Genomic DNA, 25185 nt, shown 5'->3' on the forward strand with positions numbered 1-25185 from the left:
GATGACCAGGGACTGGGGAGTCACAGAGAGGAAGGCCAGGGACTAGGAGGTGGGCAGAAAGGTCCACGGAGAACCAAGCCTGCTACAGCTGTTCCCTTTCCACTGGCCAAATGGTAACAGAGCAACAGGCAGTTGTGGGTGACTGGACTGGCTGCCTGGTTCACTTCACATCCGTTTGTTTCACTGACTCTAGACGCCAAGAGAAGAGATGAACTCAGATTTGAGGAACCTTGGCAGAGGAAGGGTGGGTAGGAGGCAGACATCCCCAAGGTATCAAAACGTAATCTCATTCTGTCACCCAGGGATCAGGGGACAAGGGTGTTCTGTTGGAGTTCAGAGGCAGAGGTCAAGAGTTACCCATGAGGGTGTGTGCTGGGTCCCCAAATGGAAGTGGTTAAAGCAGGTCAGGGCCCAGCTTCAAGTCCTGTGACTTGTCTGTGACTGTTGAGTTGTGCAGCCTTTGGGTATCCTAGGGTACCTTGGAACCTTATCTTAAGCCCTCCACTCTAAAGTGAAGACACCTGCATGTCTGACATGTTCCCAGAGGCACTACTCTTGGTACACAGCTTAGAGGACCTTCCTGGGTGTGGCATATCTTCTGGGGGACTCAGGAGCAAGTGTGTATGTGTGTTTGTGTGTGTGTGTGTGTGTGTGTGTGTGTGTTATCAGGAGTTCTTGTTCTTGTTCTTTTTCTTTTTCTATTTTTTGGTTTTTTGAGGCCCTTTGCTACGGAAGCTTCTACTTCTCAGATTTACAATTCACATCTTGAAGCCCAAGGGCAAAAGGGGAGAGTAGGCACAAATTCATTCCACATATTTGGACACTAACCCTGGTGGCGCTTTGAAATGAGAAATCTCCTCAAGGTTTGCACACGAAGGCCCACGCACTGGCCCCCTCAATCCTCCCCAAATTCCTGACCTCCCCCCCAACCCCAACTTCCCTCTGGCTTCCCCGCCCTCTAGTCAGGGTGTCAGTCCGGCCCCTTTAAAGACATTCCTGAGGGCGTGGTTTCGGTGACGTCAGCGCAGGGCATGAATGAACAGGAGCGGGTTCTCACCCAACTTCCATTAAGGACTTGGAGCAGGAGGGTAGAAGTTGTCTCTGTCGGCGGGCGGGCAGGATTGGGGCACCGAGACCGGCGTGCGGACAGCAGGGATCGCGGGGAGCGAGGGGTGCGGCATGGAGCTCCGGGCAGTCGGTTTCTGCCTGGCGCTGCTGTGGGGTTGCGCGCTGGCGGCCGCGGCGGCACAGGGAAAGGAAGGTGAGTGTCTACGCGGTCGGTGGCCGCAGCCTAGCAGGGACTCCGGGACATGGGACCCCGGGCGCCCCAGCCTCCTCTCTGGGACGCACCTTTGGAAACTGACTTATGGCTGCTGGGTCTCAGTGCGCAAGGTTAGGCAGAGCGCGCGGGCTGCGGTCCGGAACGATCTTGGGGATCCATACCCTGAGATCCTAGGTTCTCTGGAACTAAGGGATCTCGGCTGGGGCGCGCAGGGCTCGGAGGCCGCGGGAAGGGGGACGCGGCGCCCGCCACGCGGTTTCAGCCCTGTGGCGGCTTCTGGAGCGGGACCCCCGCAGGGCGCTCTCGGTCCCTCAGAGGAAAGGACGCTCAGTAGGGTTTTCCCGGCGATCAGCCTCTTAGTAACCCGAGTTCACTTAACTCATCATCTGCCCCGATTTCTCGCGGAAGGCATTTGGATGCAGGCCCTGCTTTTTGGGGAGGGGTCCTCTCGGTGCCCTGCACCAAGCAAAAGAGTCTCTCTACGCCCCATCCGATTTTTCACTGGGGTCCTTTGGGCCAGCATTGGGAGCGCCTGGGGTCAGCCCCGGCCACTCACACCTTCCCTCCTTCCCAAGCTGCCCTCCCAGGTTCGGGAGACAGGTTAAGGGCTGGGAGCGAGTACAGGAAGTCCCAAAGTCAAGTGTTCTGAGCAAGGGGTGACTCAGAAGGAGGAAATGCGGCAGGTGGGGTTGCGGCTTCCCGCGGTGTGGAGCCGTCATCTCGGGGCCACGGGGAGCCCAGGCACCTGGAGGTGGGGGAGTGAATCACCTGCCCCCGCCCCAGCGTCTTGGAGCCACGCAAGGTGAGGGGGCCCGCACAGGTTGCCTTTGCTCAAGGCCGCAGCCGGGGGTGTGCTTGGGGGCGTTGTCCCTCAGCTAGGGTCTCCGAGAGGGTGGGAATTCCTGCCCTGCCCTTGGCCGAGGATCTTCCTGTCTACCCAGCCGGAGCTAGCTGGCTTCCGTTTCCCACAGCAAAAACTTTTCTCTGCTTTTGGGCATAGCAAGTCTTCTGCCGACTCCAGCTAGGGGTCGGGGGGTGAAGCGCAGAGGAACCCTTTGGGGTGAGAAGTTTCCTTATTCTTTTCGCCTTCCACGTTGGGAGGGTAAAAGGCCAGACTGGAGCTCTTGAAGGGTGGAGAGTTAGGGGTAAACGGGGTGTTAGATCCTGGCCCTGTCTCGAGGAAGGGCCAAAGTTGCTTTTGCCAAGGTGTGAACAGGGCAGGGATTCTGAGATCCTAACTCCCCTCCCTGATCCAGCTTGTGGCTCCCTCTTCCTGGGTACTGTGGTTGGGGAGCAGGGAAAGACAGCTGGGACTGCTAGAGGCCTTCCTGGGCTGCCACGGAGTTGAGGATTAGACGTCTGCTTGCTTTGCTGTGCGGGCTCCTGACCCCCGCCCCGGGGCTCCTGACCACCGCCCCGAGCCCCCACCAGGGAAGCCTCAAACAATCTTGTACTTGTGCCTCTGGGTGCATCTGTCAGCCTCGCCCCAGCCTTTGCGATTAATCCCGTTCTGCATGGGATCGAGGAGAAAAAAGGGTGCATATCGCTCGTGGTTGTGGAAAATTCTTGTCTAAGCTCCGCACTCCTCAGGAACACTGTGTCTGTGTGAGGGGTTGGGATGTGTGTGTTGGGAGTGGGGTCGTGACCTAGTTGGTTGCACTTCCCTAGGGGGAGTTGAGGACAGATATGATCCGTGTCCTCTCCAGCCTTGACACAGCTGTGCAGCCTCCTCTTCTGTTTTCTGCTGGGTTCCGAAAACCAGGGGAATCGGTTAGGTCCTCGACAGCTGCTGAACTTACCTCCTGCAGTGCCCTTGACTTTTTTCTTGTGTGTGTGTGTGTGTGTGTGTGTGTGTGTGTGTGTGTGTGTGTGTGTGTGTGTGTGTGTGAAAGCCAATGCACAAGTGTGGAGCTCAAACTTGCGGGAGGACTTGGTTCTCTCTCCTTCTACCATGTGAGTTCTGGGATGGAACTCACAAGTGACAGCAGACAAAGCGCCTTTACCTGCTGGCCCACCTCACTGCCCTGTCCTTCCTTACAGAGAGGGTGAGAGAGGCCCAATATTGGTCAGCCAGGGCCCTCTGCACAGAGGGTCTGCCCACACATCTAGCTGTTTCATCCAGCCAGAACTGCTTGTCACTGACTCTAGAGTCACTGGGATGGGTGGGAGTTAGAGTGGCAGGAGAAGGCTGGGTTTCTCAGTTCAGCAAGGGCCTTGTCCTCCTCCCTGTCCCTTGCTCGTTTGTATCCAGAGTCTCCGGTCTTCCCCCCCTTTTTAGGTGTAAGCTGATCTTGGCTAAAGAGGGATGAGGTTAGCAGGGAGGTGGCAAGGGGGGTATTGCATTATGGGAAAGCTTTAAAGTAATACAGCCCACAAGGGTGACATTATGGTGGCAGATTCCCTGCCCCCAGGATCTCTTAGAGGACGGAGAAGTTATGGGGTACCCCCATCTAACTCAGCCTTATGGTGAATCCCTGGGAGGGTCATGAAGGGGGCCTCCCAAGCTCCTTGCTTCCAGCAAATCGGAACCTTTGATTACCCAGGGCCTCTGTCACAGCAGAGGGTTGGCTGGGCTCTCCCCGTTCCTGATGGTTGGTTCTAGGGAATTTCCATGGGAGGGGGCTGTGACTGGTAACTCTAAGGGGTGTAGGAAGCCTTCTTTTCTACTCAGATAGTTCTAGATCCAGGTTTGGGCTGGTCCTCCTGTCAGGTTAACCCTTCAAAGCCCCTTCCCCAAGGGACGTAGCTTGAACTTTGCATACTACTTGTGTATATGGTGTGTGTATGTGTGTGTACTATGTGTTAGATTTACTAAACAGCGCCCTCCCCCCATCCTCCCACCCAGCTAGAGTCAGGAACCCCCAATACCATTCCTGCCAGCTTAGGCCCTCTCTGGGCATGTCTGAACAAATCCCAGCCGTTACCCACCGCACCTTCCACTTCCTAACTACAGCCTGCCTCACTGGCAGGTGGTGCAGTGTCTGAGCCACTTCAGAGTTCCTCTTCCTTGTCTGGGCTGCCAGACGCTTACTATAGATGTGACAGAGGTCAGGACCAGTGCTTCTCACCAGACTTCAGGACTTCCTAGGACAGAGACAGTCTAACTTCAGAAAGGGTTTTCTTTAAGACAGAATGTCATTATGTAGCCCAGGCTGGCCTAAACTCAGAAATCCACCTGCCTCTGCCTCCTGAGTGCTGGGATTAAAGGTGTGCGCCACCACCGCCTGACTTAAAGATTTATTTTATGTATATGAGTACACTTTAGCTGTACAGATGGTTTTGAGCCACCATGTGGTTGCTAGGATTCGAACTCATGACCTGGAAGAGCAGTCAGTGCTCTTAACCACTGAACCATCTCTCCAGCCCCCTAAGATACTTATTGTTTGTTTGAGACAGAGTCTCACTATATAGTCTCACTAGCTTGGAACTTGCTTTGTAGAACAGGTTGTCCTCAAACTCGTAGAGCTCTGCCTGCCTCTACCTTTGGAGTGCTGGGATCAGAGGCGCGTGTCACCACATCTGGTTTATGGTCAAACTAGAGGTCCACGTTGGCTAGCACTCGGTTAACTTTATTTTTTGTGTTGTTGGTGGTGGTCCACGGAGTTACCTCCTAAGAGTGGACTCCTCAACTGAGCCACACTGTTCTTAGGGCCGTGGAGTCTCCTCTTACATCTGGAACCCTAGCCTGCCTAGCTGTTGGTTTAGAGGAGAGTTGCTTCTGGGGTCAGATCTTCAACCTGCTTTGCCCACGAAAGTAATTACATTTCAGTTTCTTTTTCTTCTTCTTCTTCTTCTTCTTTGACCATTGGCCTTGGCTTCTGAATCTGGGGATCTCATGTGGGTCCAAAGCCTCAGGTTCCCCAATACCTTGCTCTCTGAGCAGGGTGATAGGGCTTAGCATTTACTTGGAAATTAAAGAGAAACAGAATCTTGGGTCTTGGCTGCTGCACATGCCAGAGAAGTAGGAGTGGCTGGTGGAAGGAGCCCGAGGGCCAGGCCAGGCCCTGGCAGTTCCAGACTGATTGATTGATTGATTGGTTGATTTATATTCATATGCATTGGTGTTTTGACTGCATTGTCTGTCTTTGTGAGGGCGTCAGATCCTCTGGGACTGGAGTTACAAGGAGGTCCTCTGGGCTCTTAACTGCTGAGCCATCTCTGTAGTCCCCTCCTGATGCCTCTAGAGATGAGATAGTGTGGTCCTGGCACCTGATCCCTCTGGGCCAGGGGGAGCCCCCTGTGAAGGTTTCCTTCCATTCTTTCCCATAGGCACTTCTCCCAGGGTTAAGATGATTTTCCCAGCGACGTGTGGCTTTGGGCCCCTCCTAGACACCTCCATGCCTTCAAACCTTTAGTCCTTCACAGTGACTGTGGTGGACAGATCCCCCAGATCTGTCCCCTCTTGTCAACAGCCTTTTCTTTATTTTTTTGGGGGGGTGGAGTGGAGTACAGAGTCTGACCATGTAGCCTTGCTGGCCTGGAATTGACTATATAGACCACGGTGGGCTTGAACTCCTAGAGATCCACTTGCTTCTGCCTTTGTAGTGTGTGCTGCCGCCAGGCCAGGCCAACAACCCATTCTTATGGAGCACGTAAATGTATGTATGTACCCTCTGCTACTGTGTATGCTGGGTGGCCCAGATTGGGTCAGGGTGTTCTATGCCAGGGGGATGTGGCAGAAGCAGACAGTCTTGTCCTCTGTGACCTGCATGAAGTGTTTGTTCCCTTGTTCGAGGAAGCAGATGGGGCAGTGGGCTATCATTTTATCCCATTCACCCCACACACTACCCAGCTGCCGGTCTCCTGCTGTGCCCTGACCCAGCTGGGGGCTGAGGGAACACCAGAGCTGAAAGCCTGGTGACAGGCGGCTGTGTGACAAACTGAGCCCGCCTGCTTCTTCTCTGGTCAGGCCTCTCTGGTCAGGCCGTGTGTTGATTCTGGGGCTGGGGTTGGCGGGGTGTGGAGCACACACATCACCGCACGCAGGTTCTGCTGTGTGCCGTGCGTAGCCCCTGGGAAAGCCCTGGCTCACTGGTCCTTCCCCCATCTTTCCCACAGTTGTTTTGTTGGACTTCGCAGCAATGAAGGGAGAGCTCGGCTGGCTCACGCACCCCTATGGCAAAGGGGTGAGTAAAACTTCAGGGCTGAGGGAGGGTGGGAAGGAGGGCTGCACATCCCAGGAGAGATGGAGGATGGGAGCCTGGAGCAGACTCTGCGGGTCAACCAAGCTTCAAACGTGGTGACCTGGGCCGAGGCAGACTGCAGCTGGGTAGAAGGAAGGGACTGTTTGTAGGTGGCCTAGCTGGGGAGACAGCTGAGAACCCCAGCAGTGGGATGCTCCAGTGGTCCTGCCTGCCTCTCGTGGTTGCGGGGGAAGGGTTAAAGGCTGCACGGGGTGAAGAGCAAGAGATACAGGACAGTGACTTCCTGCCTGGGGCCCCTTCCCTCCTACTCTGCCTTACCCTCCACTGGGGACATCTCCCTTCCTGCTATGCTTTCTGGTGGTCCTGCCCTGACCTCAGATTCCTGGTCCGAGGGCTGTGGACTTTGGGGAAGATACTACTTACTGTGCTATGAGCCTCAATTTCCCTTGGGCACAATGCACCCATGATAAGTCCTGGGACTCTGAGACAGGGAGAGGGGTGTGTCCCTAAGGGAGCTCTTGGGACAGAGCGTATAGCTGGCCAGGTCTGAGTGACTTGCATCTATCCTGAGTCATGGCCTGAAGTATAGTTTTGAAAAGACTTCTAGGATCCCGGAATGTCCAGCTGGAGGCTGGAGGTAGATAGCCTTATCCAACCCAGTCATTATATACAGTGGGAAACTGAGCCCCGGGCGGGCACTCGGGTCTTGGCCAGTGTCACATAGGATGACAGGTCAGACCTCCATCTTTATTTATTTACTTATTGATTTTTTAAAAAAAAATTTATTGTATTTATGTGTGTGCACTGTCACTCTCTTCAGACACACCAGAAGAGGGCATCGGATCCCATTACAGATGGTTGTGAGCCACCATGTGGTTGCTGGGGATTGAACTCAGGACCTCTGGAAGAGCAGTCAGTGCTCTTAACCACTGAGCCATCTCTCCAGCCCCTACTTGCTTTTTTTTTTCTTTCCTTTATTCACACATTTGTTCCTCTGAGCCCACCCTAAGCGCATATTCTTTGCCAGAGAGGCCCTGGGGATTCAGAGCCAAGTCAGTTGCTGTTCCCATGCTGAAGAGTTCAGAATACAGCCCTGGGAGCCAGGCTTGTGTTACCGTATGCTAAGTTCTCCAATGATCGAGGGGGCGTGGAGCTCATAGGGGCACACAGCCCCACCCAGGCAGCTTGGAGGAGCCTCCAGGGGCGGGAGGGACCATCCATTGTTTTCACTTACTGTATCTGTCAACACCCATGGCACACAGCGATGACCCTACACGGTGACATGATGCTAGCTGTTGCGTATGGTTGTAGCCCTGAGCGCCACGTTCTGGGCTCAAGTGTTTTGTCATGTATGCTCATAGCAGTTGTGGAAATGGGACACTGGGATTAGAGAGCATAAATGGTGCAGGTGCCCCAGACTCTAGCCCCGGCCCACCGATGGGGAGACTCAGTACCCAGACATTAGGGCCAGAAAGACCCACAGCCATGTCTTGGGCCAGCTGCTTTTGGGTCTCCTTCCTCTAGGTCCTAGTTTTCTTCCCTGTAGAATGAAGGCACCGAGAACCGAGAGTCAGGTGTGGTGGTACATACTTGTCACTTACACACTTCAGAAGTAGAGGCTAGAAGATTAGATGTTCACTGAGTCATCCCTCAGGACACAGTGAGTTTGAGGCCAGCTTGGACTACATGAGACACTGTCTCAAGAGAACAACAGCAATACAGGAGAGGGGGAAAACTGAAGCTGTGTCCTGTGGGACTCAGTCCCTGCCTTCCCAGACTAACAGTCACCTGTCACATACACACAGTGGGACCTGATGCAGAACATCATGGACGACATGCCTATCTACATGTACTCGGTGTGCAACGTGGTATCCGGCGACCAGGACAACTGGCTCCGCACCAACTGGGTGTACCGGGAGGAGGCCGAGCGCATCTTTATTGAGCTCAAGTTCACGGTGCGAGACTGTAACAGCTTCCCGGGTGGCGCCAGCTCATGCAAAGAGACCTTCAACCTCTACTATGCAGAGTCAGATGTGGACTATGGCACCAACTTCCAGAAGCGCCAGTTCACCAAGATTGACACCATCGCCCCTGACGAGATCACGGTCAGCAGTGACTTCGAGGCTCGCAATGTCAAGCTGAACGTAGAGGAGCGCATGGTGGGGCCCCTTACCCGGAAGGGCTTCTACCTGGCCTTCCAGGACATCGGCGCCTGCGTGGCGCTGCTCTCCGTTCGCGTCTACTACAAGAAGTGTCCCGAGATGCTGCAGAGCTTGGCTCGCTTCCCCGAGACCATTGCTGTCGCTGTCTCCGATACACAACCCCTGGCCACGGTGGCCGGTACCTGCGTGGACCATGCCGTGGTGCCTTATGGGGGCGAGGGGCCTCTCATGCACTGCACGGTGGATGGCGAGTGGCTGGTGCCCATCGGGCAGTGCCTGTGCCAGGAAGGCTACGAGAAGGTCGAGGATGCCTGCCGAGGTGAGAGGGGGTTCCTGGGGTGTCAGGGAAGCCCGACTGGGGTGGGGGGCTACGGGCACGTGATTGGAACACCTTAGTACATTGGGGATGTGGTTGCTCCGTGGATGCCTCTGCTCTCGGGTGGTGGTCCCGTGACCGGAAGCTTCCTGGGAACAGGACGGTGTAGAGACTATGAGCCAGGGTTACGGTTCTAGGACGACCAAGCTTGGCTTCCAGTTCCCAGCGCTTCTAGTTTCGCCCATTTCCTTCACTCCCCAGCAGGAGTTTCATCATCTGTAAAGTGGAGAGAGAGGGTCATAGTATCTGTCTTGGGGGGTAGTTGTGATAATCACATGACCTCATGCTCGTAAAGTGCTTACGTCAGCGCCTGACACTTAAATACCGGTGAGCTTGGCTGTTATTTTTTGATTCATCCTGTGAATAGTTGCTGCCCTGGCTGGGGCTAGGAAGTCTATTCCCAGGAGCTGTTTCTGATTCTCTTGCTGTGTGGCCTCAAACACATTGCTCAACTTCTCTGGGCTTCAGCTCATCATTTAATGCAGTTTATTTGCGTGCTGATTCAGACCCAGGGTATGCTCGAATCACCTGGAGTGGAATGGAGGAGCTGTGAAGTGGGGCACAGTTAGCTCTCAGTAGAGCCACAGACCCAGAGATCCTCTCTTGGGGTTTATTGATGACATAGGGAGACTGCAGAGCCCCCTCCAACACCCCCCCCCATTTGGGTGACTCTCTGGGAACAGGTCTGGGCATTGGGCATTAGCAAGCTCACACATGGGAAGCTGCGGGGACAGCCAAGGCCTGGGACAGCGGAAATGTACAATGGGTTTGTAGTGGATGACTCTGGAAGCGACTGGGACAGAGCGCGTGAGGAATGCCGCCGCCGCTGACCTTTGAAAGGCACTGGGAGCTGCTTTTGCAGCAGATAAGCTCGGTATTGAGAAATTGGGGGCCAGGGCCTTCCATGCCTGGCCGGCTGGATGACCCTAGGCTGAGGAGTCCCCTCCTCATCTCTGGCTTCAGCTTTCCTATGAGCAAAATGGGATTAAAAAAAAATCTCCTCCACCTGCAGATCTGGTTTTCCATGAAGGAGGCTGGAAGACCCTGAAGCCTTTCTAATGGGTGGTCTGTGTGCTTCCCAAGGCCGCGCTGTTCTTAGAACCTTGCTTAACACGGAACTTAAGCCCCCTGGATGAGGGGTTTCCTCCAAGCTTTTCTGACCACGTGACTTCCCATCACCCCACTCCTCCCAGCGACCTTCTGCTGAGTGAGCCCCCTTCCCTAGGTGGCCCCCTGCTTAGGTGACCTCAGTTGCACACTCTCAGCTTCAGACAATGACCATGGAAAGGGGGGGTGCATGTGTGGGGGACAGGACAACGAGTGGGCCTAGGAGCTCCTCCTCCATGACATCCTAACACAAGAATGCAGGGGTGGAGGAGGGGCGGTTGAAAACTTTCCACCCCGGTGATTCAGACCCTGCAGAGATAAGTGGGGGCTAAAGGAGGGAGGGCTCTTCATGTAGCAGGCTAGCTCCCTTTTCTTGTGGGGATTCAGGGTTCTTGGCAAGCTTTGTTTATAAAGAGCTTATAAAAAGCCAGCCCCCCCCCCCAGGAATCAGCCCCAGCTCTGCCTGGGGACTAATCTCCAGGAGGGACACTCAACTTAGCTGGCACCACTCTCTTGAGTACTAGCCACCCACTGCTCTGACTCTGTCTCCCGGTCCTCCTCCCAGCAGGTAAAGGGTCTTGCCCTGCAAGACTGGCAACCTTGCAAACTAAGGCGAGTTCAGTTCTCAGAGCACAGAAACAGGTAGACGAAAGAACCAGCAGCTTCACCGTATTGACTTGCACATTTGCATATGGTGCATGGCATGCACGGATGTGTGAGTACCCGAGAGAGTGCCTGGGCACGCAGTCGTCGTGATAAATAGAGTTAATTTCAAAAATTCTTGCTTCTACGCCTGGGACGGTGTGGTACTGGGGTCGGGGGTGGTTAGCAGTGGTGTATTCTGAAGTTTGTCTGGTCTTCTCTGTGAGTCTGGGACTCTTGGTAGACCCGCTGACTAGATGAAGAAACTGAGGCTCCGTTTGCCTGGAATCGCACAACTATGTCAGGGTTTAACTCACGGTACACAGCAGTGCCCAGGCTGCCATGGGTCAGGAAGTGGGACAGGAAATGACCAGATCCTGTGGAATCCCTGACTCAGCTCTTGGCACTGAGATGGGCTCTCTGGGCAGTTCTGGGATGGCAGGTCTTGGCATCGGAACTGGGGCTTCATCAGAGGGAGGGGTGGGGTGACTGGGGGGCCGTTGCGGGTGTGTTGGGGGACAACTTGCTCAGCTCTCTCTAGCCTGAGCCTCAGGTGCTTCTGTTACAGCTTTTACTGATGATAGGGGGTGTGGCACCCTGAGGTCATCCTGTACCAAGTCAGGGTCATTTCCAGAGTCATCAGTTTGGGGGATCTGTTTTTCCTGGGGGTTCTCTTCCTAGGGAAGAAGGCTGGTCAGGAAACAGTTAAGTGGTCAGCAGAAAGGAGGTGCCTTCCAGGTGGACAGGTGGGCATGCTGCCCTGCCATGCTACCCAGAGCGAGCTATGTCAGGAATGAGCCGGCCTCCCTCCAGCCCACCCCCAGCATCGTCCAGGGAACTGTGGAGCCACTCAGGCTGGCTGCCCTCTCCCTGGGGGCTGCTTTGTCTCTGCTTCCTGCCTGCCTTGGCTTCTGCAGGCCCCTCCACCCCTGACTGGCACCTCACCTCCGCCCAGGGAGATGGAGGCCAGGTGAGCAGGTGGCCGACGGCCTAGGCCAGAGGCTCAGCCCAGCAGCTGGAAGGCCAGCCTCTGGAGGATGTCTATGCTGGCTCCAGTTTCATGACAGCCTTTCATATGCAGGGACACTTCATTCTAGGTACCAGAGCAAACACTTCACAGGCAAGATCTGTCTATAGTCTGTAAAGCACTCAGAGAGGGTGAGGACTCTCCCATTTTACAAATGAGATCAAGGCCCAGAGAGGAGATGGCTGTAGACCATCCCCTCCTGTGTGGATCAGTGTAACTATGGTAACGCCCCTTTGGGCTTTATCCTTGCTATGTGTGCATGGCTCTGAGGGACATGGCCACCTTATGATCAGATCCAAAAAGCTGTCACTTTCTCGATCAGCTCAGTGTGAGCTTTTACATGTGGTTTACATGTGATCTACTACATGTGATTTACATTCAATGTTACATGTGATAGATGGTGAGAAGGGACTCCCTGCCCAGGGCCCACAGCCGTGATATTGCACCATGGTGGGACTGGGGGACTCTAAGTGCTGTTGATAGTGGCTCACAGGGGTATGCCTCCCCCGGTATAGTCATACCGGATCTTATTTCTGTGGATTTCAAGGGTAAAGGTCATGGTGGCAATCCCCAAGCCTCACCCTTGTGCTCTGATCTCTGTGCCCTAATAGCCACACCAAGCAGGCTCAGCCTCTCCCTAGTTACCGGAGGTAAGTGGGTCCCCCGAGCGGAAGGAAGGAGGCCCGCAGAGAAAGCAAACAAGATAAAGAGTGGAGGTGAGGGAGTCGGGTGGGTGGAGGGGAGCGCTTAGCTTATCTGCTAGGTGGCGGATATGCCCACAGATAGCGCCCGGGGCACATGGGAGAGGAGATGGGGCCTGAGAACTGGGAATGTGGCTCCCCTTTTCTGTAGGCACCACAGAGCCTGTTGGGGGCCACTTTCTACACCCTGGGTCAGTAACGCACAGTTGCTGTTCACTGTCAGGATACAAAGTTCAGGCTCCACGTGCATGGCCCAGCTAGCGAGGTGGTGTTCTGGTTGCCAGCTGCTCCTGGCTTGGTTGGGGAGGCCCATTGCCTCCAGAACTGACCTGTTGACCTCACAACCTTACTACCCAAAGCCTGGGAGGTGGCTGGGCCTGGGGAGGGGCTGGCTCCATAGGAGCTGGATTAGCGCCACACAGAGGGCGTCTGTCCCTGAGTCAACCTGCACTGCCACCTGAGGGGCGGGCATCGGGAACTGGAAAAACCAGGGTACAGCCCTAGCTGCAGCGCCTGTGCCCCAGTTCTGCTTGGAGTGGCCCAGGCCTGCCAGGCAATTGGGGCCAGAAGATACACTCCACAGGTGCCCCAAGTGTGCCCGAGCCAGGCTCTCCTGCCAGCCAGGTGGGTGCCCAAGTGATGATGTCCCTGGGGAGGCCCTTCTGCAGCCCTTGGCATGCTTCTTTGTGCACTGCGAGTTTGCCATTCACTCTCTCCTTCATCTCTTCATTCATTCATCCATTCATTCACTCCTTCATTTCTTCCTTCACTCTCTCCATCTCTTCATTCATTCATCCATCCATCCATCCATCCATCCATCCATTCATTCATTCACTCCTTCATCTCTTCATTCACATTTCCATATTTATTCAAGACTGATGCGTTGAGACCTCCTTCACATGAGGTCCTGTGCGGAGCCACACATGGGGCAGATAAACCAGACTCTTCCTGCTCTCTCTAAGCTGCCAGTCTCAGAGAGGGAGGGAGGGAGAGGGGGAGCAGAGCCGATCCTCGTATGTGCACAGATAATTTCAAATGAGGCATAAAAGCTAGGCTGTGAATTCCCCTGGAGCTGAAAAGATGCTAATCTCTCAGTCACACCACCACATCCCAGTTCTCAGCGCTGTGCCAGACACGTAGGTTGGGCTTGTTTCTGTTTGGTAAACTTGAACCTGGGTAATAGACGCCCCATTGGCTCACCAGGAGCCCTGCAACCGAGCAGGTAGTGAAGGTTATAGAGCAGCTTAGCAAGGTGGGCACTTGGTGTGGTGGGTACGTTGTGTGAGACCATGGCTGCTTGCTTGCCCTAGATGCTGGGGAAATTTAGGCGACTCTTAGGGTCCTCGGTGGTCCTCCTGGCGTGTTCTGGGACTTCTCAGACACTTGCAGACTCTGGCAGGCAGGGCCTGTGGGTGCTCCAGAGCTATGTGGTTGGAGGAGGAGGAGGGGGCAGCACGTTTTCAGCAGGCAAGAGCATGCCCTGTGGACGCCGCCTCCCCTGCATTATCTGGCATATCCGCAGCGGAAATCTCTCCAAATTCCCTTTTTCCTGCCGTCAGGCAGGCCACCCCCAGGCTCTGGGGCCAAAGAATAGAACCCATCTCTTCCCCCACTTCCTCTCCTGGCGTGAGATGGTGGGGAGCAGGGGAGGGTTGGCAGGTGGCTCGGGCCTTTGTGACCCCCATTCTGCACTCTGAGCACTGGGGCTCAGATGAAGTGCTTGTGACTTGGGGGCTCTATCTCCCAGTTCCCTGACCTTGGTCCCCAGTGAACCAACACTTACTCCAAGTGCCGCTGGATTTAGAGAGAACACTAGGGGAAGGGGAAAGCCAGGGCCTGGCATTCTGGCGTCTGAGTTTTGTGTGAAAGTTAGACGAAGAAGAGAGATATTTTCGTTTTGTAACAGCTCTGTAACGAGAGTGAGGCCAGAGACACACAGCAGGATGCTAGAAAGGCTCATGGAGCTGGGGGAGGTGTATGTAGCTAACTCCATAGCCCCCTGGGTGGGCCTGGTGACCTGGGAGCTCCTCTCCAGGCTGTTTTAGCTACAGTCTGGACTTCCTGGTTGGTGAGGTAGGTCTGCAGGATTCATGTTGCACCAATATTGAACGCTGTTCCAAATTGAGGTGTTCCTGGGAACAGCAAGGGGAGTGGGTGACAGGAGAGATGCCTCGGACATCCTCAGTTTACCTTTTGGCTTTGAGACCTTGAACAAATTGGCCTGTCGGAACCTCGGCCTTCTCACCTGCAGAGAATAGGGTTAATGCTACTAGCCACACCCACATGTGAAGGATTGCCGTGAGGACTAAATAGATGTGAAGTTCTGACCCTGCACACAGTAGGTGCTTCATGCTTAGGAATTCAACCTTTGTGCAGATTAACTGATTCCGGCTGGGGTGGGTACCTTTGTCTTACTGTTTGCTTCTGAATAACCCCCCCCCCTTCTCGAAATAGGTACCCAAGTTCACTCTGTGTGTGTCTGCTGGCCAGCCTGGGCTAACTCAAGGGACCACAAAGAGTCAGGATTATTGACTGCCTGACTTGTAGCAAATGCAGGGCACAGGCTAGCCCGTGACAGAGCCCCGTCTCATCCTCAGCCCCATCTCCCTTTCACCTCTATTCTATTTCCCAAGGAGAGAGGGGCTCTGCTCTCCAGCCTGGCTTGGTCAGAGGCTCGATGAGGGCAGGGGACTTGAAATTGGCTTCCAGGGGGTGGGGTGGGAGGTTGTCCCTAGATTAGGATCTGCCCCGTGTCTGGAAACTTTTGTCCAGGGCTTTTTCCTTACGGTGCCCGAGTGACTGTCATTTTCTGTATCAGACATAGAGATGCACCTGTTGGGCACCCTGTGGCTCTCAGGATGGAATCTAGACTTTTGCTTGGTGTTCAAGGTCTCTCTGCTGCATTATTGCGTGCGACACTTCCTTCTATTTGTACCTAGAAGACTTCTCATACCTTTTGTGTGACAGGCTCTTACCCTTAATTCCCTACTCTTAAAACCTTTGCCCTGTTGAATGTCTACACAGCCTTTAAACCCCAGCTGAAGTATCCTCTCTGGCTCCTCAGAGGCCTGGCCATCCTCTTTGCCCTCTGCCGGCCACTTCATATGGACATGCCATATACTTTTGCCAGTACTCAAGTGTGTTAGCATTCACCTCAGCATCCATGAACCACATGGGGCTAGGCTGAGGATTTGGTGCAGGGAGTTAGTGGTGCCTCTGGACCCTCTCTGCAGAAAAAGCGAAAGGGGCATTGCAAGACCTGGGGGCAGCTTCTTCCAAAGCCACCCAGGGCCTGGCCAGCCCCGTGAGGTGAGCCTCCTGTCTGAGCAGTTTCCTGCCTAGTAGGCCAGGAAAGAGCTTGGGATGAGGAGCGGGGTAAGGTGGTAGGAGGATGAAGCCCCAGCGTCAGGTGCCTGACCCCCTAGCCAGCTGGCCAGGATGGACCACTAAAAGAGGAAGAGCTACTTCCTGGCGGCTCTCTGAAAGGAGAAATACCCTGGCTTTGGAAATGAGTTCAGGGAAAGAGCTGGGCCCAACCTTTCCTGCTTCTTGGAGACCAGCCCCGGAACAGGAAAGAGATGGAGTCCTAGGGTAGAGGGGCCTTGGCAGGGGGGCATCCTGGCTGGGGAAGGCCATCTGGTTCGTCAGGCGTGGGGGAGACACAGATAAAAATCTCTACCCTGGTCAGTTCGAATCTGTTGAGATCCCGCTGGGCCAGTCTGCACAAAGCAGGTTGCAGGAAGGGGTGTGTGTACTGGAGGTGAGCGGTGGCTCTCCAGTGCTATGCTTCAAGGTGTGACATTTTCTGCAAAAGGCAGCTGGCATCCGATGTGCCGGGGTTTGGGGAAGTTGGGGCCACTTGAGACAGGGTGTCTAGGAGACACTGGCCATGGGTGTGATGTTCTATCAGCAAGAACACAGCTGGGGACTGGCATACAGAATTAACCTCCTGTCTCTCCTTGTGCCTCTCAGCCTGTTCTCCAGGATTCTTCAAGTCTGAGGCATCTGAGAGCCCTTGCCTGGAGTGTCCAGAGCATACCCTGCCATCCACAGAGGGTGCCACCTCCTGCCAGTGTGAAGAAGGCTATTTCAGGGCACCTGAGGACCCACTGTCCATGTCTTGCACACGTGAGTCTTACAGAGATCCAGAGAGAGGTGTGACTGAGGCGGGGGTGGGGGTGGGGGGTGGGGTGAGATGGGTGGGTGGGGAGGGAGGGAGGGAGGGGCAGCTCCACTGACCTCCACTCTCTGGACAGGTCCACCCTCTGCCCCCAACTACCTCACGGCCATTGGCATGGGTGCCAAAGTAGAACTGCGTTGGACAGCTCCCAAGGACACTGGTGGCCGCCAGGACATTGTCTACAGTGTCACTTGCGAACAGTGCTGGCCAGAGTCTGGCGAGTGTGGGCCCTGTGAGGCGAGCGTGCGCTATTCAGAACCTCCTCACGCCCTGACCCGCACGAGTGTGACAGTCAGTGACCTGGAGCCCCACATGAACTATACCTTCGCTGTCGAAGCACGCAATGGTGTCTCAGGCCTGGTGACTAGCCGAAGCTTCCGGACTGCCAGCGTCAGTATTAACCAAACAGGTGAGCCAGGGGTAGTGAGGACTCTCCAGGGGCACCTGCCTGGGTGAGACTTGAGGACGGGTACCCAGGACTCAGCTGTGTGCAGAGAGGAAACAGGAAGTGGCTAAGAATTCCATCCTTCCTGGTCTATGTAGTGAGCACCAAGCTAGCCAGAGATAAATAGTTAAGACTCCTGCTGAGTGTGATAGCGCATGCCTATAATCACAACACTCATGTTCTGAAGGTGGAGGCAGGGAGATCGGGAGTTCAAGGACATCCTTAGCTACATAATGAGTTCGAGGCCATTGGGAGGCACAGGAAAAACGGGACATGGCTCAGGTGTTACAGTGCTTTCTACATAGGCTTGGCTGAATTTGGATCCCTAAGACCCATAGAGATAGGGACTCCCCAGCTGAAACAGCCAGGTCTGGGTTCACTAACAGACTGTACCTCAGAATACAAGGTGGAGACAGTGGAAGAAGACAGCATTTGACCTCCACATGCACGTGCTCCAACACACATGTGCATACACACACACACACACACACACACACACACACACACACACACACACACACACACACAGAGCGATCTGTATGATCAACTCACTCAACTCCGGGACTTCAGGTTACTTCTGGAGAGTTTTTAAATGCTTTTTTTTTTCAGAAGTAGAGATGCTCTTGAAAACTTATTTTTACCAGAGAATGGAAAGACACCTCACTCAGTATAGTGCTCCATGCACGAGCTTGGGGCCTGGGTTTGACTCCTTAGCACTGTGGTACCAGGCAGACACCAGCGTGTGGTTGCAATTTGAGCACAGGGCTTGTGGAGACAGGCAGGTCCCTGAAGCTGATCAGGGAGCCTGACTGGATGAGAGAACTCCAGGCTCAGTGAGTCTCTGTCTCAAGAAGATAAAGTAGAGTATGACTGGGAAGACGCCTGATGTCGACTTCCGTCTTTATCACGCATGCTTGCATACCAACATGCACTTGTGTGTGTGCCCATACAAATGCATTCATACATGCAAATACAGAAACACAATATACAATATAAGGCTTTTCAAACCTTGCCTGATCTCCAGAAAAACTCGGTGGCAATCAGCTAGTGACTTAGTTATTATTATTTATATGTTAGTGAATGTCCCCAGAGGACATCTGATGGGCTAGCTTCTGCTGTCAGGGCAGCATCCATAACAGGACATCCAAGAACCCCATGCAGGATCTGAGGGCCATGGTACTCTGTCGCTATCCTTCACCCCTGCATGGCTTCTCACACCTCTCCCCTCCCTCTTCTGCCCAGAGCCCCCCAAAGTGAGGCTGGAGGACCGAAGCACCACCTCCCTGAGTGTCACCTGGAGCATCCCGGTGTCACAGCAGAGCCGTGTGTGGAAGTACGAAGTCACCTACCGCAAGAAGGTAAACTCGATGGGGGTTGGCACAGGCCATGGAGATATTCAGTGCACAGCGATCTGGAAGGGTTCCCTTCTGCGTCTGGGGAAGCTGAGACCTGGGGTTTCCTAGAAGCTTATAGGGGTGACTATTTTGGGTTCTCAGAGCCAGTTAGAATGAGCTCTTGGAATTAAGCTAGTCCTGGGGATGTATAGTCCCCCTCTGGCCTCTGGTGAATCTGTACTCCTGTACCTCAGTTTCCCAAGAGCGTCTGCCTGGTTGGACAATACAGGAAGCCATTTTTCTGGGTAGGATCTTGGCTCTTAACTTCTCTCCCCACCACCACCCACAGGGGGATGCCAACAGCTATAATGTGCGCCGCACGGAAGGCTTCTCCGTGACCCTGGATGACCTTGCTCCGGATACCACGTACCTGGTGCAGGTGCAGGCGCTGACGCAGGAGGGCCAGGGAGCCGGCAGCAAAGTGCACGAGTTCCAGACACTGTGTGAGTCAGGGGACCCTGAACCACGTCGGACATTGTTGGGGAGGAAGTGGGTTCAAAGAGTCTAGAAATGCCCTTCCTTTTAGCAAGGGCACGGAGCAACCATATTCGGGTATAGTGAGCACTGAAACGGACATGGAGGACCAGGGATGTGTGCTCTGGGTAGTGTTGAAAGTGTGGGAAGCTGCAGTTCTGACGTGGGTATGCCTGAGTTCAAGGCTTGCCTAGAAAGCTCGAAAGTTGGGCTGGGGTATGACTCAATTGGTTGAATACCTTACCTAGCATCCCCCAGGCCTTGGGTTTAATCCCTAACATATGGACTAACTCCTGGTGTGTTCCTGTGAAGGATCGAGGTTTAAGGTCTTCCTTGGTTACGTGATGAGGCCAGTTACATCGGTCACATGAGATTCCGCTTCAAAAATTGGTGGTGACGCACGCCTTTGATGCCAGCTCTTGGGTGGCAGAGGAGGGTGATCTCTTGAGTTAGTTGGAGGGCAAGCAGAACTACACAGAGAAACCTTGTCTCAAAAAACACCAAAATAAGTAAATATTTAAATGAGGAAATTCATACAACAATACAAGCAAATGAAACAGCTAAGGGTTCTTAATTCTCCATAGACCACTGGCAAGGCCCCTCCCTCTCTGCCTAGCTATGAAACAGGAATTAATATCCTTAGGCGGGAATGTGGAGAGGTGGCTCCGTTAAGATGGGAGTCTTCTTGCAGAAGACCAGGTTCCCAGCTCTCAACCACCTGTATGTGCGTTGCCAGGCAACCGCAATCATGTGCATATGGACCACCTCCACATAATATATTTATACAACTTAGATGCATACATATATTTATTTATAATGATTTATATACAATATATAAATATTTATATATAGTTATGTATTTATAGAATTAAAAATAAAAAAGAAATCTCTTTCTTATTAGTCTTTTACTTAAATCTTTTGGTTCCCATTGTTTTGTTTTTGTAGGGTATTTTTTTGTGTGTTTTTCTTGGTTTTGTTTCTTTGTTCTTTTTCTAAAAGAGAAGAAAGAAAGGGTGTGCGGTGTGACGACAAGGGGAAAGGCAGATCTAGGAAGGAAGAGTGTGACTAGAATATATTATATATATATATATATATATTTAAAAAAAGTTCTGAATTTACTAAAATCCATACTGAGCCATGGGGCACAAAAAGCAGGTCTCTGTTAGTTCAAGGCCAGCCTGGTCTACAGAGTGAGTTCCAGGACATCCAGGGCTACACAGAGAAACCCTGTTTCAAAAAAACCAAACGGAAAATCTTAGGAAACTTGATGGTAAAGCACCCTGCATGCCGCTGGTGCTTCTCAGGTCCTTTAAGAGAGCTTTGGGAGTGGCAGGGTGTGTCTATAGCATTTGTGGTGGATTCTCACTAGCCGCTCTCCTCCAACAGCCACGGAAGGATCTGCCAACATGGCGGTGATCGGCGGTGTGGCTGTAGGTGTTGTTTTGCTTCTGGTACTGGCAGGAGTTGGCCTCTTCATCCATCGAAGGTTTGTCACACCTCCTCCCGGGCCTTTATTCATTCATTCATTCATTCATTCATTCATTCATTCATTCATTCATTCATTCATTTATTTATTTATATGTAAGTATACTGTAGCTGTCTTCAGACACTACAGAAGAGGGTGTCAGATCTTGTTACAGATGGTTTTGAGCCACCATGTGGTTGCTGGGATATGAACTCAGGACCTTCGGAAGAGCAGTTGGTGCTCTTAACCACTGAGCCATCTCTCCAGCCTCCCGGGCCCTTAGAAAGGCAGAGAGGTTCACACTGGCTGAGGATGGCGTCCCTGTGGGAGGATGAACTGAGCTTTAGGGACCACAGCGGTCACTGCGGTTGTGTGTGCTCCTTGGGAACGGTGTGTCCACGCTTCCCCTGGACACGGGACGGGGTAGATGAGCGGGCAGGATGGGCTACCTAGCTCTTTATGGCTCATCATGGCTACGTATGTGGCCACACTTGGCGGCCTCCTGCCTTCCCGCTCACCCTCTGCCCCATATGGAGGCTGAGTAGATTGCTGGGCAGTGAGGCCAGAGCTTGGTTGGGAGGTCGTTTGGGCCGGTACAGGCTGTGTTGATCATGAGTGTCTGGTCCCCCCGGGGTTTCTTCCAGGAGGAGGAACCTGCGGGCTCGCCAGTCCTCTGAGGATGTCCGTTTTTCCAAGTCAGGTAAGATGTACCCTCCTCAGGAGCGCTCGCTCCCAGCTCTGTGGTGGACCTAGAGGCTCCATGCTGGCTGAACCCCCCCTTGATTTGAATCTTCCTGAGGTCCCTAGTCTTGTGGCTTTCCCTTCTCTAGGGCCTCAACTCCCCGGGAACACCTCCCTGCACTGTACCTCAGCTTTTTCTTCCCCCTTCCAGAACAACTAAAGCCCCTGAAGACCTATGTGGATCCTCACACTTACGAAGACCCCAACCAGGCTGTACTCAAGTTTACCACCGAGATCCACCCATCCTGTGTGGCAAGGCAGAAGGTCATTGGAGCAGGTGAGGCTGGCCCACCTACTGTGCACCTGGAGCAGATAGCCTAGTCCCGACCGGGCCTGCCCAAGGTGCCACTTGACTAAGGAAGGCTCCTCACACCTTGCCCGCCTGCAGGAGAGTTTGGAGAGGTCTATAAAGGGACGCTGAAGGCATCCTCGGGGAAGAAGGAGATACCGGTGGCCATCAAGACACTGAAAGCGGGCTACACTGAGAAGCAGCGGGTGGACTTCCTGAGCGAGGCCAGCATCATGGGCCAGTTTAGCCACCACAATATCATCCGCCTGGAGGGCGTGGTCTCTAAATGTGAGGCCTGGGAGGTGCTGGGGTGGGGGATGGGGGGTGGTGAGGGTGGCCCCAGGCGGTCAGGGAAAGGGGCTGCTTCCTAGGACCACCTGACCCTGGCTGTCCCCATCCCCCCCACCTCCGCCGCCACGCGTATACCAGCCTCACTCACTCCCGTGTCCGTGCCCTACAGACAAACCCATGATGATTATCACAGAGTACATGGAGAATGGAGCGCTAGACAAGTTCCTTAGGGTAAGGTCATGCTCTGCGGTGGGGAGGGTGGAGGCGAGGTGTCGGGAGCCGGTCAGCACTGAGGGCCTATCTCTGCAGGAGAAGGATGGTGAGTTCAGTGTACTTCAGTTGGTGGGCATGCTGAGGGGTATCGCATCCGGCATGAAGTACCTGGCCAACATGAACTACGTGCACCGGGACCTGGCCGCCCGCAACATCCTCGTCAACAGCAACCTGGTGTGCAAGGTGTCCGATTTTGGCCTGTCGCGTGTGCTGGAAGATGACCCCGAGGCCACCTACACCACAAGTGTGAGTCGGGAGCTGGGGGATGTCACACCCAGGGTGTGGAGGGCTCAGAGGTGACGCAGCTGGTACCCTGGATCTGGGGCCTGGATGTTACCCAAGGGTGAACCTAGGCCTAGAGACAGAAAGGGTCTTGAGTTCTCACAGGGACAGGGGTAACTGGGCTGTGTCTCCCGCAGGGCGGCAAGATCCCTATTCGATGGACAGCCCCAGAGGCCATTTCCTACCGCAAGTTCACCTCAGCCAGCGATGTGTGGAGCTACGGCATTGTCATGTGGGAAGTGATGACTTATGGCGAACGGCCCTACTGGGAACTGTCAAACCACGAGGTCAGCCCCTCCCACCTCCTCTCCCTCCCAAACCCTGGGGCCCTGGGATCAATCTGCATAGAGTAGAGACAGCACCAGTTGTTCTGTGGCCTATCTTGGGTAGGACCCAGCCTGTGCTATACTGAATACAAAGGCAGCCCAAGGGGAAGGGTGTATGTACACGTTCATGTGTGCTGTGCGTGTGGATATGCATATGTGTGATCTGATCATGTGGATATAGCTGCATGTAGGTATGTGAATGTGTGTGTACATATACATGTGTATATGTGTACATACATATATGTATGCACATTTACATGTAACCTGATGCCTTGCCTAGGCTGGAGGCCTGGGATTTTGCTTGTAGGGGTCACATCCCTGCAGAGGCCTAGGAGACAGACAGTAAGGCAGATAGGCTAAGACATGGCGGAAGGGAGAGAGAGCCCCAAATGTGGGAGTAGACAGAGATAGGAGGCTGAATTGTGGGTGCACAAGGTTGACCTCTACGGTCCTGGACACAGCCCCTCGGCACTTGCCCCATGGATGGCTCTAAAACTGTGTGTGTCCTTAGGAAAGGGTGCTGATCCATTTCTTGGGGTCTCCCCTCTGTTCCTGTGTTGGGGCCTCCAAGGGAGGTCTCTGTAGCAGTTCCATGTGGTTTCCCTGCTAAGGCCACCCCGATGCTTATGTCCCCCCAGGTCATGAAAGCCATCAACGACGGCTTCCGGCTCCCTACGCCCATGGACTGCCCTTCAGCCATTTACCAGCTCATGATGCAGTGCTGGCAGCAAGAGCGCTCCCGCCGACCCAAGTTTGCCGACATCGTTAGCATCCTGGACAAGCTCATCCGAGCCCCCGACTCCCTCAAGACGCTGGCTGACTTTGATCCCCGGTGAGTCTTGTGTCCTGTGCCTGAGGTAGCATCCGTGTTCATTCATATGGACTCCTTGGCTTCTCAGGACAACTGGATATCTGGTGGTGGTGGGGGGGTCAGGGCTGTTACGGGGTTCAGAAATGACACATCAGGGCGATGATGTTGCCAGGCAACAAATTGTTTGCCTGGAATTCTCAAAAATCTTGAGTTCAGTCCCCAGAAACTGAAAGAGGAAAAGGGCTAGCCAGGCATGGTCGGTCCAGTAAGACCAGTAAGAAACTAGCTCCAATGGTGCATGGGCTGAGCATCAGCCACATTCCTAACTTGTTGAAGCATCCTGAGGCGGGCTCTATGCAGATGAGGGGAACAGAGGGTAGCCAGGCTGGGAAGGTGACTCCAGGACCCAGAGTCCCAGCAGTAACGGGGGGCGTGGTGGGGCAGCTTCTAGTGATGGTAGGCATGGAGCAACAGCAGTAGTGCCAGGAAGCCAGGAATCTCGTGGATCCTTCCGGGTCTGGGCTTCCTCATTGGCTCAGAGGAGGAAGCTGAGGCGCAGCGGGCTGTGTGCCTTGCCTGAGTTAGAAGGGTAGGTGCTTGGGTAGGTCATGTCCAGCAGCCCCTCACCTGTGGATTTCCATCCCAGAGTGTCCATCCGGCTGCCCAGCACCAGCGGCTCGGAGGGAGTCCCCTTCCGTACGGTGTCCGAGTGGCTGGAGAGCATCAAGATGCAACAGTACACGGAACACTTCATGGTGGCTGGCTACACGGCCATCGAGAAGGTGGTACAGATGTCCAACGAGTGAGTAGACGCCTTGGTGACTTTGCCTTTCATTCACCACTGGGGACAGCCTCTGATCTACGTGTCACTCCCCCTTCATGGTGTGTGTGTGTGTGTGTGTGTGTGGTAAGTATGTGGTGTGTATGTGCTTGTGCGCTGTTTGGTGTGTGTGTGCTGTGTGGTATGTGTGGGTGGTGTATGTATGTGTGCGGTGTGTGGGGGCCTGTGTGTGTGTAATGTGTGTGTGTTTGGTGTGTGTGCATCTCTTTCTCTCTCTTTCCTGAGTGTCCTCCCCTTCTTGCCTCTTCCTCCACAATGAGGAAACAATATGAGATATAGCCAGCCCAAGGTTGTCGTGTATGGTGGGCTGTTTGCCTACCCTGGGTATCACTGCTTATATAGACTTAGAGGTTACCTGTTCCCCGGCTCTTGCAGCCACCAGGGGCAGAGATCCTAGCCTTGACCAAGCAGGACCCAGAGCCTTGCCAACCCTCCCGGGCCCTCCCCCATATGGCTGACTCTTGGCCTGCCATCTGCTGCCTGCTGGCTCTGGACCTTAGGCCCTCAGAGCTCTTCTGCCCCATCTCCATCACTGACCCTTCTCAGAACAGCCTTGGCAGGGACAGCTCTTTCTGTCCCTGGAGGGATACGACATTGTCCTTTTAGCCTTTGTGCTTCTAAAAATAGTTGTGGATCCCAACAGCCCTGGATCCAAGTGTCCAAGGCCATGGCTGAAACAGGCCCCGGGGCGGGAAGGTTTTGGGAACTGCTTGGGGGAGGTGACCTGGGCCTCCCATGTTCCCGGGCTCTAGATGTTCTGGGACTTGAGTTTAGTTAGACACAAACATTCTCCAGGGCCTTTGGCTTCTGGCCTGCTGACCATTGAATGTGGCCAACCCGAGAAAATGGTGGGTCATGGGAATCAGACAGGGAAAATAATGACTGGAGAGAGGTACAAGAATATGGCGAGAAAGCATCAGGTCCGAGAATAC

At 54.0% G+C, this 25185-nt stretch overlaps 1 protein-coding gene across 2 annotated transcripts in view; it reads left to right on the plus strand.

Moving 5' to 3' along the window:
• The first annotated feature begins 1047 nt into the window (after window positions 1–1047).
• Window positions 1048–25185, plus strand: part of Epha2 (Eph receptor A2) — a 28164-nt gene continuing 4026 nt past the window's right edge. Inside the window, exons 1-16 of one of the 2 annotated variants that reach the window (NM_010139.3) lie at window positions 1048–1261; window positions 6341–6408; window positions 8232–8907; window positions 16414–16569; window positions 16698–17030; window positions 18309–18424; window positions 18750–18903; window positions 20321–20420; window positions 21044–21099; window positions 21292–21417; window positions 21529–21717; window positions 21890–21951; window positions 22030–22239; window positions 22413–22562; window positions 23240–23433; window positions 24059–24214. In NM_010139.3, coding sequence (NP_034269.2) covers window positions 1180–1261; window positions 6341–6408; window positions 8232–8907; window positions 16414–16569; window positions 16698–17030; window positions 18309–18424; window positions 18750–18903; window positions 20321–20420; window positions 21044–21099; window positions 21292–21417; window positions 21529–21717; window positions 21890–21951; window positions 22030–22239; window positions 22413–22562; window positions 23240–23433; window positions 24059–24214 — 2828 coding nt within the window. In that variant the 5' untranslated portion in view covers window positions 1048–1179. Of the gene's footprint in view, window positions 1262–6340; window positions 6409–8231; window positions 8908–10549; window positions 10787–16413; window positions 16570–16697; window positions 17031–18308; window positions 18425–18749; window positions 18904–20320; window positions 20421–21043; window positions 21100–21291; window positions 21418–21528; window positions 21718–21889; window positions 21952–22029; window positions 22240–22412; window positions 22563–23239; window positions 23434–24058; window positions 24215–25185 lie in introns of those variants that run through there. The other variant, XM_006538528.4, reaches the window with a different exon arrangement.

Source organism: Mus musculus, chromosome 4 (genome assembly GCF_000001635.26).
Source record: "Mus musculus strain C57BL/6J chromosome 4, GRCm38.p6 C57BL/6J".
Lineage (NCBI taxonomy): Eukaryota > Metazoa > Chordata > Mammalia > Rodentia > Muridae > Mus > Mus musculus.